The 14,161-nt window shown below is 42.1% G+C and overlaps 1 protein-coding gene across 3 annotated transcripts; it reads left to right on the top strand.

Annotated features, from left to right (window-relative positions):
- Positions 1–106: 106 nt before the first annotated feature.
- Positions 107–13,661, top strand: card11 (caspase recruitment domain family, member 11). Of its 3 annotated transcripts, XM_089017965.1 has the most exons (26): positions 109–303; positions 2,340–2,393; positions 2,473–2,550; positions 2,636–2,773; positions 2,913–3,089; positions 3,157–3,305; positions 3,516–3,695; positions 3,786–3,941; positions 4,097–4,222; positions 4,305–4,499; positions 4,585–4,737; positions 4,862–4,931; positions 5,002–5,189; positions 5,349–5,455; positions 5,530–5,564; positions 5,645–5,768; positions 5,841–6,042; positions 6,111–6,237; positions 6,307–6,550; positions 7,157–7,241; positions 7,392–7,487; positions 8,645–8,762; positions 9,370–9,552; positions 11,240–11,361; positions 11,455–11,570; positions 13,234–13,655. In XM_089017965.1, the coding sequence occupies exons 5-26, from the start codon at positions 2,948–2,950 to the stop codon at positions 13,436–13,438; spliced, it is 3,123 nt and encodes a 1,040-aa protein (XP_088874091.1). In that variant the 5' UTR covers positions 109–303; positions 2,340–2,393; positions 2,473–2,550; positions 2,636–2,773; positions 2,913–2,947; the 3' UTR covers positions 13,439–13,655. The 3 variants fall into 3 exon arrangements, with proteins under 3 accessions (XP_088874090.1, XP_088874091.1, XP_088874092.1); XM_089017966.1 differs by having other exon boundaries at positions 203–303; positions 2,340–2,548; positions 13,234–13,658; XM_089017964.1 differs by lacking the exon at positions 7,392–7,487 and having other exon boundaries at positions 107–303; positions 2,340–2,548; positions 13,234–13,661.
- Positions 13,662–14,161: the final 500 nt, after the last annotated feature.

The following is a 14,161-nucleotide window of genomic DNA, read 5'->3' as shown; positions in this document are numbered from 1 at the left end:
TTATTTTTTGCAAGTGTATGTGAAATGAAATAATTACAGGAAACACTAAACAGTTCAGGTATGTTCGTTTGATTTCGAAAAATCACGCCCCCCTTCTCGCTCTCTCTATCTCACTCTCTGTCTCACTCTCATAAATTCCACACCCTCTTACTTCAAGACCCTTTTGTACGAACTCTGAATTTTCTAGTGGAGAAAGGCCATATGTGCCCTTTCAAAGACAACGACAATAGCAACACACAGTGGCACGCCTCGTGACTTCGAATTTCACACAACTGTGCTACCTGTTGATCGTCCACATCTCAGGTAAGTCCAACACTTGAATACTTTCACTACTGGACGTTTACGAGGCCATTTTTCCCCCTAACAACATTTTTCCCGACCATGAAGAGTATTAATCATAACTAACCAAAGTGGTTTGAACAACAAATTAGCAATCCTGAAATTCAAACCAACGAACGATCACATTACCGTAATGCAGAGTAAAAGCAATCGCTTTTTGGGAGTGGAAACTGGCTTGAAGGCTTGGCTAAAATATGTATGAGATTTTACATTTTCTGTAAGGGCAAGAGCTTTACTTGCACATACAAACCAGCCCGAAAACAAAACGCAGGAAGCCCGTTCAGAGATTACAGCGCTCAGTTTTGAGTGACACTGTCATGTAAATATTTTTCCCCACAATATATTTGCAATTCGTCATTTCACAGAATCACAAGTAAATGTCTTCCTAATGTTGTCACCCCAATTCAGCAAATAAAAAAACTTACCAAAACAGCAAAAGCAGCTTAAGTAACATTTTGCTGCTGATGGTGCAGGTGTACATTTGGGCTGAGTGTAGATTCAGGAGACAGATACAGAATTATTCGTGGAAAAATACAAGTATAAACAAGTATAATCACACATCACTTGTGATGTGTCGTTCGCGAACAAGCCGGTTCTTGGAGCCGGATCTCTGAAGTGACCGAACAGAGCCGGTTCCTAACAAGGAGCCGGAAATGGGAGGCATTTTTTTTTTCAGTCTCAGTCTTCGGTTAAAGCCGCATGTGATTGGTCGATATCCGTGGTAGAGGCGGAAAGGGAGAATTACAGACACACACAGCAGTGAGGAGAAAAGGGTGGTGGTAGACAGGTGGATAAATGTTGTCACATTATGCAAATTTCCCCATTGCGGGACGAATAAAGGTATTCTGATTCTGATGCTGTTATTATTATTCAATTAGTATATTTTACACTAGTTGGTATGATAGCATTATTAATATGAAAAGCAAATTAGTGACAGCGGATTATCACACCAGAGTAACCACAGGGAAAGTGAAAGTTAGCATCCACTAACTCTGTGCACATATAAATAAAAATATTTGATATAATGTATTTTTTTTACACGAGTAATTTGTTTTTCACATAAGTGTACATGATTTTTGGTAGTTAATTAATTTAAGCAACAAAAACAAACAAACTGGGGAGCCATTTGGGAGCCAGAAGAGCCGGATCTTTTTAGTGAGCCAAGCCAAAGAAAATGGCTCTCTGAAAAGAGCCGCAATTCCCATCAGTACAACACACCACTCTCTTCTTCTTACACCAAGGCCAGCCGATCATATTTCTTTATTTCATATTTCTGCTTGGACAATGAAGTCTTTATGATGGCTCCCACACACCTGAACCACTTACATCTACGCCAGTCAAATTCTAGGCTACCGTACGCCTGTGCATGACATGGATGTTTTGGGGCAAGAGTGAAAAGGTCATTTATTAAAAATAACTTTAAAAACTATGTCTACACGTAAGAACTGTCCTACTCTGCCAGATGCCCAACGACAGCTGGGATAGGCTACCGGCATAACCACGACCTGCCATGATTTTAAGTTTTGTTAAGCATCATTAGCTGTACGTCTGTGTAAGCTCTCAGTCGTACCGCAGTGGTTTTACTCCCCTTTCAAACCATCTATTTTCTTTAGCTAAGATATTAACCTCACTGTCATCAAGAAGCCGAACATACCTGCGTCGCCTACATTAAAGCTTTTGCATCTGTCATGTTATCATTATGCTAATGATCACATTTGTGTTCTGTCCTCTTTGTTGCCTTTCCCAAGGAAATCACGTCGCCGTTTATGACCTAGCTTATTTGCGTTGCTGCACGGTTAGTCACAGCCCTTTTGGTATCCTCAACCCACACTGACACTGTGATGGTGAAGTCTATTTTTAGGAGAGTAAAAAGTACTTTGACACAGAAGATATGTGCAACTTGACTGGAGATGTTGGTGCCAAAAATACTCATATAATTGTTTTCATCGCAAAACCTTTGGCTCTGACTGACCAGCTTTGATCTTGTCTTGTCTTCTAAGGGCGCATGAGATGGAAAACGGCGCACCAGGGATACTTGACGACGTGGAGTTACGGTGGGAGAACGTGGAATGCAGACGCTATGAAATTTGTCGGATCATCTCTCCGGCTAAACTCACGCCTTACCTTCGCCAGTGCAAAGTGCTGGATGAGCAAGATGAAGATGAGATCCTCAACTGTTTACTGCTGGTCTCCAAAGCAAACCGCACAAGTGTGTGTTTTCTTGAACGTTGAGTGAGAACAATATACGGGATGAGATTTGAAGACGAATGACATCGGTGTGGTCATCTCCCGTCAGGTCGCCTTCTTGACATCCTTCACTCCAAGGGAGAGCGGGGATATGTGGTGTTTCTGGAGAGCCTGGAATTTTACTATCCAGAACTTTACAAAAAGGTCACGGGGAAGAACCCTACACGTCGCTTCTCCACAATCGTGGGTGAGACAGGCGTCTTTGATCAAGGGTTGAAAGAAACTTATAAAACAATTATTGCGTGATCTCAAAACGGGCTACAGAGTTACTTTCATATGACATGCAAGATAAGAAACGGATCCGTGGTTTTTACTCTTTCCTGCAGTCGAGGAGGGTCATGAAGGTTTGACCCAGTTCTTGATGAACGAGGTGGTGAAGCTGCAGGAGCAATCTAAAGTCAAGACCCTGCAACATGCTGAGCTCAGCAGGAAGAACTGCACGCTGGAGGATGAGCAGAAGAAACTACGACTCGTAAACCAGGAACTTCAGACCTCGCAACAGAGTAAACACAAAACCAAGTACTATTTTACATCAACCACTATGCTCAAGACCTGCGTGCGGGTCCGCAGGGTATAACAAAATGAAAGAAGAACGCAACTGCTACAGCGATGAGTTACTGAGAGTCAAGGATGAGAACTACAAACTGGCCATGAGATACGCCGCTCTGAGTGAAGAGAAGAATTTAGCCGTGATGAGGAGCAGGGACCTGCAGTTGGAGGTAAGGATGATAAGGTCTACATGTTCAAATTCAAGTATGTGATCGTACTGGGAAATACAAATATAGCTCCAGATCCACTCCAACTCCAGTCAACCGAGGAGTACCACAAGGTTCTGTACTTGGACACTTGCCTTTCAGTATCTACTTGGTCAAATTCTTTGGTAATGTGCAGATGATTTCTTACTTTTTGTGTTATCTCCATTCAAACAGATTGATCAGTTTAAACACAGACTAAACAAGATGGAAGAAGAGTGTAAGATGGAGAGGAAGCAAAGTCTCAAACTGAAGAATGACATTGAGAATCGCCCTAAGAAAGAGCAGATCTTTGAGGTCAAGAGGGAAAATGAGACGCTCAAAATCAGACTACAGGAGTTGCAGTCCATCATCCAGGTTGGGCAATTTTCCATTTATTGGATTTTTAAAAAAATCCAAAAATTGATACTTATGTGTTCACAAACTGATAAATGTCAAATGTTTTAGAATGCCCAGCCTGGTCCTCTGTGTACATCGGACAAAGACATTCTTGACATTTTGGAGCATGACAGGCAAGAAGCGCTTGAAGATAGACAGGACCTGGTGAATCGCCTCTACAACCTTCACGAGGAAGTCAGACAGGCAGAGGAACTACGAGACAAGGTAATAAACAGATAAGATGGAGGGGGTTTAAGGTTTACGTCACTGTAAATGTGGGCATAAGTTGCAAATTTGTGACCAGCTTGTTTATAACCCACGGAGCTCAATGTCATTATCCACAAGAGAAGTCTCAAATCTTCAAATGTATGTGTGTCTAGTACCTGGAAGAGAAGGAGGACCTGGAACTAAAGTGCTCCACGTTAGAGAAAGACTGTCAGATGTACCGCAACCGAATGGATACTATCACTACACAGCTCAAAGAAGTAGAAAAAGAAAGGGATCAGGTGACTCGATGCACGACTAGGAGTGGACTCGCAAAGAACGTATAGTTTTTGTGTGACCTGGTATGTATATTTTGTGCCGCAGGCATTCCGGGCAAGAGACGATGCCCAGCACCAGTTCTCGCAGAGTCTGATCGATAAAGACAAGTATCGCAAGCAGATTAGAGAGTTGGAGGAGAAGAGCGATGAGCTCCAGATCGAGATGGTGCGGAAAGAAGCCCAGTTGGTCACTCTGGAGTCTCGCATGCGACGGATCTCCAAGGACATTGCCTTGGATCAGGTTTGACCTTTTTGACATACGGATCTATCAAGGTAGCACAAATTTTCTGCCGTTTCTTGATTTTTTTTCTTCTGTTTTTCCTTAGAGCTTGCCAAGAGACGTTGCCACAACCACCCTCTTTCAGCGGGAGCTTAAACCCGGTCAGGGTCAGTCAGAATGGTCGAGTGATGAGTCGCCAGAAGAAAGGATTTTACCTGAAGAATCCCGGCTCAGGCGCAGACCCAACTTGAAAGCAGTGGTCAGGCAACGTCGATTGTTGAAATTGTTGACGATCATACAATGTTGAATCCAAACGAATCGCAGACACGCCACACTCCATTTATGACGACATCCTGAATGGATTTTTATGCTTGTCGTTATAGAACAGAGCGAAGTCTCCCAACTGGCTACCCAAAGACCTTCCAATTTCCGTAGAGCCTTCTCATCCCGCTGGTAACACGGATTGAATATTCGCAATGTGCTGATACACGATGTTCATCTCAACCGTTTTCTCTGTTGTCAGTCAACGGCGACGATCTTGAAAATTTCATTCCAAGCATGCAAGCCCAATGCGATGCCCTCCCTCCTTCACCCAGTCTGGCCCCCGCACCCAACTTGTATGCTCACAGTTTGGCCCCCGTCCTCACTTTGTCCTCTCCGTCCCCTCTGCGCTGTTACTCCATGACTGAACAGCCCAACAGGCTAAATATGGTGAGGATGACTCCAAAATGAGATGGCGTGGCTGTATGATCAATCGCTCGAACTGTTTCGTCAGATCTCATCCTAAGGAAACGTGATATTTCCTTCCACTGCTATGCAGATGACTGTAAATCTTTAAGTCATATTCTTTTTGTCAATACTACCTTGTAGATGCGTTACCGTACCGACAGCATCCAATCCACGCAACCTGAGCCCCCGGAGAAAGCATCTCTGTACCGTCGACAAAGGGAGAACGAAAACGACTTCCAGCCTCGCAGGTAGTCAAGGCGCCATTTTGCATTTTTTGTTATTTAAAAAAAACATAATCAGTCCTCCATTTGGTATCTTTCAGCCTCTCGGACTTTGACAGTGACACTATGGAATGTGGTAAATATAAATGAAGCAAATTTTCCACAATAGTATCCGTCAATCTTTCAACCTAAACCCCCTCCGAAATCCATCCTTAGAAGAGGAAGTGAAGCGCGGCCCATCTTCTGTCAATTCGTCTTCCTCGTCCCATCAATCAGAAGCTATGGACAGTTACGACATGGAGCAAGTCAACAATATCTTCAGGAAACTTTCTCTGGAAAAGTACGTGACGCACAGACGCACGTCGTTGCAAGTACAAAGAATCGCTCTAGCGATGTTGATTTGTGTGTGCAGGCCGTTTCGTCTGTCTCTGTCGTCCTTGTCGAGTATCAGCACTGTCTTGAAGCCTGTGCAGGAGTTCACATTATCAGGCGAAAACCTGCTAAAGGACATCACTCTCGTTGGCGGCAACGACAGCGGGATTTTCATCTCGTCCGTCCAGCCGGGTTGTGTTGCGGAGAAGATTGGTTTGCGAGAGGGTCACTGCCTCTTGTTGGTGAGATCCAGTCAAAACCACATCCAGTAAAAATGTATCCACGCATCACAGTGGTACTTCTTTGTTAGCTTGAGGGGCTCATACAAGGCAAAAACCAGAGGATGTCGTTGGAAACCAGTACCCAGGAGGAAGCCTTCTGGGCGCTGCAGCACAGCTCTGGTCTGATCAGACTGCACTACAGAGCCAACTTTGATTGTAAGTACGTGACCGTCGAGGAGGGAGCAGTTTTCATCTTTGAATGGCATTTCTGTATGTGCACGGCAGCTTACCGACGTTTCCAGAGGGACGTCGAAGAAGGCACGCGGCTTTCCGGAGACTCCTTCTACATTCGGGTGAACCTCAACATCTCCAGCCAGTTCGACTGCTGCTCGCTGAGTGTGCAATGCGATGAGGTGGTACACGTTTTGGACACCAAGCACCAAGGCCGATGCGAGTGGTTGTGTGCCCGCGTTGACCCCTACAGCGGCTGTGACCTACCCGAACGTGGGACTCTGCCTAGCAACTCACGGTATGAAACTATCGGGGAGTCAAAACATTTTAGTTCGAGCTCAGTTTGTGTGTGTGTGAGTTTGTATGGCTATTTTGTGAGGACCACAACTTCCAGGTTGAATGAACGCTGGCGCGTGTGGCTGCCGCTGCTCACCCGCAGAAAAAATATCATGTAAAGTGTCCTTGAGTATTGAAAGGCGAATGAAATTAACTGTTATTATTATTATTATTATTATTATTATTATTATTATTATTATTTATACTATACGTCTCACTAAAACTTTGAAACAGGAATGTGTGTGTGTGTGTGTGTGTGTGTGTGTTTGCCCATGAGTTCGTATGGCTGTTTTTGTGAGGACCACTATGATTTTATACCATGTGTCTCACAAAAACATTGAAACAGGAATGTGTGTGTGTGTGTGTGTTTGCCTGTGAGTTTGTATGGCTATTTTTGTGAGGACCACTATGATTTTATACCATGCGTCTCACAAAAACGTTGAAACAGGAATGTGTGTGTGTGTGTGTGTGTGTGTGTGTGTGTGTGTGTGTGTGTGTGTGTGTGTGTGTGTGTGTGTGTGTGTGTGTGCGTGATTGTGTGTGTGTGTGTGCGTGATTGTTAACATAGGGCTCAGCAGCTCTTCCTCGTAAAGATCCAGAAGTTGATGTGTCGAGGGAGTAAAGAAGAAAATGAAACGCAGCGCAACACGAGGGTAGATATACTTTCACAATTGTGCATCATTCTTAAATGTTATTTTATTTTTACAGAGATGATTGAGTCACATAATCAATCAGGACATATCTGAGTACGTACTGTAAATAACTACTTGTACTCAAATAAGTCGATATATTCTTATATGTAGAACAATTTGCAGCCGGAGGAAGGCAGCCCCTCTTCTGACCCCAAAGGTAGCCCACGCATGTCGAGAGCCAGCATCTTCCTCACTCAGATTCTGCAGGTGACAAAGCATGAATCCCGTACATCGCTGGTGTCAAAGTCAAGGCTCGGGGGCCAAATCTGACCTGTCACCTCATTTTATTTGGCCCGCGAAAGCAAATCAAACGTGTAATTCCATGATGCTTGCTAAAGTCAGAACCCAAATTTCAAACTGTCCCATGTAAACCACAATAACAGTCATTATTTTTGACTTCTAATTTGAAAACTAGTTATGCATTAACTTATTCACTGCCAGACGTGTAAAAATGTGTCCACTCCATTGCCAGGGTTTTTGTCATTGTCACTCAAATTCCAGGACCCACAGAATCTTGACTTTTAGGACTACATAAACATTCAATGCAGCATAAGAAACCTTAGATCCTCTTGTTTCATCAGAAAAAAAAACGTTAATTCCTAAATGATATGTGTCTGGAGTTATATGAGCTTGAAATGAGGGCAGCTGTCCAAAATACAATGCAATACATACATATTGGTTTATATAGCGCTTTAACAACAACTGAAGCTGGAACAAAGCGATAATATGGTAAAAAGGGAAATGCTGCCCCCTCGTGGAAGGGGAAAACATTGCCAGAGGTCTGGCCAGCGCTTTATCAGCACCCGCAGCAAGAAAAACCAAAACCCAAACAAATTCGGGAATGGCAGTGAATGAGTTAATTTGTCGTGCGCTTTATATGTGATATGTGGAGGGGATTAAACTTTCTAATGGCTTCTCCAAATTCATAACGGCCCTCCGAGAGGAAACTAACTACAATGAATTTGACACCCATACCGTACATCACATGTGTCAAAGTCAAGGCCCGCGGGCCAAATCCGGCCCGCCACATCATTTTTTTCGGCCCGCGACAGCAAATCAAACTTGTTAAATTCCATGATGATTGCTAAAATCTGAGCCAAAATTTCATATTTTTGGATGTCAACCACAATAAAAGTCATTATTCTTGACTTCAGATTTGAAAACGAGTTATTCATTAATTTGCTGTGTGCTCTATATGTAATATTTGAAGGGATTTAAACATTCTAATGGGTTCCCCAAATTCATAACGGCCCTCGAGAGGAAACCATAACTACAATGTGGCCCGCGGCAAAAAATGACTTTGACACCCCTGCCGTACATGATTCAAATCCCTAAAGACTGTGTCATTGTCGGTGCTGTTGTAGCTTGTCAGCAGGGCGGATACCAAATACAAGCGACTGAACAGTAACGAGCGTGTGAGGATCATCACCTCCAGTAGCACAACACTTCCCGGGCAAGGCTTGGACACACTCAGAGCAGAAGGTGAGGGAGAACAAAAAAAAGATGATGCAACTGGAGATTGCCTTTTCACACATTGTAGAAATACAGTGATACCTCGGTTTACGAACCCCTTGGCTTACGAACTTTTCGGTTTAGGAACGTTAAAATTCTGAAAATTTTACCTTGGCATACGAACTTTACCTTGGCATACAAACTTTTTTCGTACACATTGCCAGGTCTGACCTTAACGGTACACCCCCGCAAAAAAAAAAACACAAATTGTAGAAATTCTGGAATGGCGCTCTACGTCATATTTTCAATTCGGGAATGGCAGTGAATGGGTTAATATCAAAAGTAAACAAGGATTTATTTTAATCATTAATCAGGGCTTGCGGTGGGTAGAGAATAATATGATTTAATGCTAACACTTGGGCGGATATACCATCTAAATGTTGAGTGAACGCTGGCGCGTGTGGCTGCCGCTGCTCACCCACAGAAAAACTTAGCCTGTGACTGTAAAGCGACCTTGACAGTTTTGAAAGGCGCTTATAAATGAAATGTATTATTATTATTATTATTATTATTATTATTATTATTATTATCATCATCATTTCTTTTATATCAATCTGTATTCCTTTTGTGCAAGCAGACGCCGCTGATCCCGAACGTGAGATAAGCAAGAATTTGAACCTGACCCCATACAGCCATGTCACCCCGCAATGGCCCGAGAGGAGAAGACCGGTTCTTTTTGCGCCGACCGCTTTAGCGAAAGCACTTTCACAAAAATTATTCAACATGGCGGGTGCCGTGGACTTCAGCGTGTGCAAACCAGGTCAGTGCGTAGTAAGAAATATGCATACTTTTCAGGTGTGAGCGGATTAACTCATTCAACTGCAATTCACAAATGTATTCGGGTATTGAAAATATGACATGGAGAGCCATTCTCGAATTTGTTCGGGTTTTGTTTTTTGTTGCGGGGGTGCCGATAAAGCGGTGGTCAAACCTCTGGCAATGTTTTTCCCTTCAATCAGGGGGCAGCATATTTCATTTTTACCATGTTATCGCTTTGTTCCAGCTTCAGCTATTGTTAAAGCGCTATATAAACCAATATGTCTGCATTGCTTTGTATTTTGGACAGCTGCTCTCATTTCACGCTCAAATAACTCCAGACACATATGATTTAGGAATAAACTCTTTTTTTTTTCTGATGAAAGAAGAGTCTAAGGTTTCTTACGTTGCATTGAATGTTTGTGCAGTCCTAACCCTCAATATTCTCTGGGTCGTTGAATTCACGTGACAATGACAAAAACAAAGTTATGAAAGGAAGAGGAAAGGAAAAAAAGAAGTAGAAAAACAAAATACAGGAGCTGCTGGAAAGGCAGCCACTCTCGAGGCGCCATCTTGAAATTAAAAAAAAAAAACAAAAACCTAAATAACGAATATGACAACACAGAGACACAGAGTCCTTCATTCTTCAGCACTTGCTGTACCCTCTTTGTGACATGAATCAGTTCTAGATGAAAGAGGAGAGGATCAAAGCGTCCTTTTCAGCAGTGGATCAGGGACGTCATGGTGGAATGTGCCATGTCTACTACAAGCTAAATGTTGAAAGCAAACACGCAGCTCTAGCATCCATTGACGAAATTATTGATTATCATTGATTATTGAAGATGACGATATTAACTCATTCGCTGCCATTCCCACTATATAAATCAATATGTATGTATAGTAATAACAATAATAATAATAATAATACATTTTATTTCAAGCGCCTTTCAAATCTCCTGTCCCACATACATCCGCTTCAATTCCAAACCGCGACCGTTCCACATACGCATCGCGCTGACGCTCCGTTCTTCTTATCGCGGGCTCTTCAAGCCATGCATCCATTTCAACCTCCTATAACTCCAGACTCATAATTTAGGAATTAACTTTTTTTCCGATGAAAGAAGAGAGTCTAAAGTTTCTAACACTGTGTGGAATGTTTATGTAGTCTTAAAACTATGCTATCTATTAGCTGTGTAGCTGGCTTGCTAGCTATCTAGCTATTAGCAAGCTAGCTATTAGCTATCTATTAGCTGGCTAGTTAGCTTTCTATGAGTGGGTTGAGTGAACGCTAAGGAAAAACTTATCCTGTGACTGTAAAGTGACCTTGAGAGTTTTGAAAGGTGCTTATAAATGACATGTATTATTATTATTATTATTATTATTATTATTATTATTATAAAACTGAATATTCTGTGTCCTGGAATTCGAGTGGCAATAACAAAAACCCTGGCAATGAAGTGGACACATTTTTGCACATCGTCTGGCAGTGAATAAGTTAATAACTTGTTTACGCGGGACAATCATTGACATGTTTAATACTGTCACATATTTGCTCGGATGTCTCAAGATAGAAACCTCACAACTTTCTGTTCCTCCTGTTAGATGTTTTGCTTATGCAGCCAATCATTTACAGGAATTTCCCTTTACATGCATTATCATCTTCTGTTTTTTTGTTTTGTTTTGTTTTGTAGATATTTTATCCAAAGAGGGTTCTAATCACAAACTAGGTGCAGAGTCATTTGTTTACTGCAAAGACAAAGGTGCTTCTTTTGAATTCATCACCAAAGAGAGCATCGAGGCCATCGCTGCCAAGGTTCCTTGCACAGCCAATCATTGACCAGATTTTATTTTTTGTGCCTAAACCTGATGGCTATTTACATATTCTTTCCTTTCTCAACGTCACCAGGGCAAACATTGTCTACTGGAAGCTGACCTGAGCTGTATCAAAAACCTCTTGAGGGTGGAAATCTACCCCATCATCATCTTTGTGAAGATCGGTGAAAAAAACGTCAAGAAGCTGCGGTAGGCAAAAATCACAGTACAAGTACCTCTTTTACTGAGGGTGTCAGAGATGTTTGATCGGAAACTGTGCACAAAGACTCGAACACAGAAAGATTGTCTTTCACTGCCGGCAGGAGGTGCAGCCATTCATGACAGACGGCTGAATTCTGCAGCCTTGTGCCAAGCTATTTATTGAGAGTATATGCTAATTAAAGTGATACATTAGTAAAACATAGTTTTCTTGATTATAATACCACGCCCCTGGACATTCTGAGCACCAACAGCCGTAAGCAATAAAACAGATATTTTAATTGGTTGCCTTTTCCATGAACTGATACATTTGTAACCTGGCTAATGATCTCTTCCTGTGAAGGAGTTTCAAGTCCTCCAGTGACGAAGGAGTTTCCCAAGTCCTAAATTTTGTCCAAGGCCAAATCTCCTCGATGAAGATGACAGTTTAACTGGGCTGTGTCTGTTTCATTCAGATTGACTGTGGTCATCTGTGCCTTGACTGTGGGCCTATTGTTTGGTTGGCCAGCTAAGCATGGGACGTTTAAAGGATAACCGATGTTACTTTTTTGTTTTTTAACTGACATCATGAAAATGTTTTATAGCATCTAAAATACCCAAAACACGCAGTATGATATTTTTAGTCAAATGCAAAACACCAATAAAAATGATTTAAAGTGTCCAAAATCTGCAAAAAATTGAGCTGCGAATTGGGCATTTTCAGAAAGTCCCACCCCCAGTTCGTGACGTCATGCCAAGACGTCGAACATTGCTAGTGAATCAAAACAATTGCTTCAGATTCTGAGAATATGCTTTCTTGTTACACATCCAGTTATGAATATGATTCAAATAGTTCTGAAGAGGAAAGCATACATGTTTGCAATCGATTAAAGAATTTATTTGTGCCATTTTGAGGCAACATTGGGGGGAAATGTCTCACCCAAAAAAGAGGCACAAAATGGCGACCTCCTGTGGCCACCTTTGTTTCCACAGGCTGATAAATTCCTTATATGGCGCTTGGACGCCCTCTTCTGGCTTTCTGGCGGCTTTTGGGTGCAACACGAGGTCCCCAGACCAAACAAGTACAGCAAAATACATTGACGTGATGGAAGGACCGCTAGAATGCGTCTTTTTTTACGGTCAGGGGCGGTCCTTTAGTGACGTCACGTACGTACTCGTCACCAACTCAAAAACAAGATTACCTGAATATTCAGCGTGAGTCTTAAAACGTAAAATATAGCTTTAATATGCGGTGGAATCTTTGTAAAATACGCTCAGTAGAAGTCATTTGAAGCCATTTTACAAATTATGGACACAACTTGTCCGGAGACGTCCGTTGTCCTTTAAATATGATCACTTCTCATTCCCCATCAGAGGGGGCGCTAAAAATGTCACATTTTGGTGTGATTCAAATCTATTAGCAATTAGTTGTTGTGGTTGTATGGACAGTAAAAATGACAAAAACCACGGCACTGGAGTCGACACATTTTTGCACATGGTCACACAGTGAATGAGCTAAGTTATTATACGAATATTCATATTATCATGGGTATTTTTGGTAACATTTCTGCACATCTATATCATTTAATGTTTCATCAGACAAAATAAGTTGTACAACTTTACAAGACTTACCACAACTCAGTTGTTTCCTTCCTGTTTCCTGTCCACATTACAGAAAGTTGCCACTGCGCTTGGAGTCAGAGGAGGACTTTCTCAAGTCAAGCAGGGCCAAAGAGAAGGAGTTGGAGGGTCTTCCTTGCCTTTACACCAGCTTGGAGCCGGAGGCCTGGCTCGGGATGGATGACCTCATCAGGGTGGTCAAAGAGAGAATATTTGAGGAGCAGAAGAAGACTGTGTGGGTGGAACAGGATCTCCTGTAGACACCTTGGGCTGTACATGAAAAGAAACATCGTAGAACCACAATACAAAAACAAGGTTAAAAGTATACAGTTGTATGATCCGTATTTAATTACTAAAATAATAAACTATCTTTTGTAAAGCTGTGCCTTGCTTAGTTTTGAAAACGGAACAGAGAACTACACTGATGTAACTACACTGCCCTCTAGTGGCCAATAGCATGAGTAGAGCATCAAAATGTGTGCTTTTAAATAATGCTGCCAAACCTTTTGCTGAATTCCGACAGGACAGTGCGGATTCGTCAGTTTGTTGATTTTTCTACTTCCCACTGACAAAATTATTTTAATTGAATTTCGGTTTGATAAATTATCATGCGTATTTTATCAGCTACTCTCCCTGCAACCCATGGTTGATCTTGATTTTCATTTATGTATGCCGTCATCGGTAGGTAATAACGGTATTTCCCATTGTCACTCAATCAATGGTTCACGAGTTTCTCCTCTTCTTTTCCTTTCGGCTTTTCCCTTCAAGGGGTCGCCACAGCGAATCAGTAACCACGAGTTTACAATTGTGGTAATAGCTGTTATGCCTTTATATTGAAAGAACCTGACCGGATGTGGGGAGAACGACTGCTAGAGCTCGGTGCTTGCTCGGAACCGAGTAAATATTATTTAATAATATAATAATAATAATATATTTTATTTGAAGCACCTTTCAAAGCTCTCAATGACACTTTACAGACATAG

This window comes from Hippocampus bargibanti, linkage group LG17 (assembly GCF_051943395.1).
Source record: "Hippocampus bargibanti isolate YZ-2025 linkage group LG17, ASM5194339v1, whole genome shotgun sequence".
Classification (NCBI taxonomy): domain Eukaryota; kingdom Metazoa; phylum Chordata; class Actinopteri; order Syngnathiformes; family Syngnathidae; genus Hippocampus; species Hippocampus bargibanti.
Note: the sequence above shows the minus strand (reverse complement) of the source record. Positions and strands in the feature narration are given on the sequence as shown.

Bases quoted from the DNA above. Each gene is read 5' to 3' on its own strand.
- card11 (XM_089017966.1), top strand. From the start codon at position 2,350: ATGGAAAACGGCGCACCAGGGATACTTGACGACGTGGAGTTACGGTGG. The intron at 3,306-3,515 runs GTAAGGATGATA...CCATTCAAACAG, and splicing joins GCAGGGACCTGCAGTTGGAG to ATTGATCAGTTTAAACACAG. The intron at 4,932-5,001 runs GTAACACGGATT...CTCTGTTGTCAG, and splicing joins AGAGCCTTCTCATCCCGCTG to TCAACGGCGACGATCTTGAA.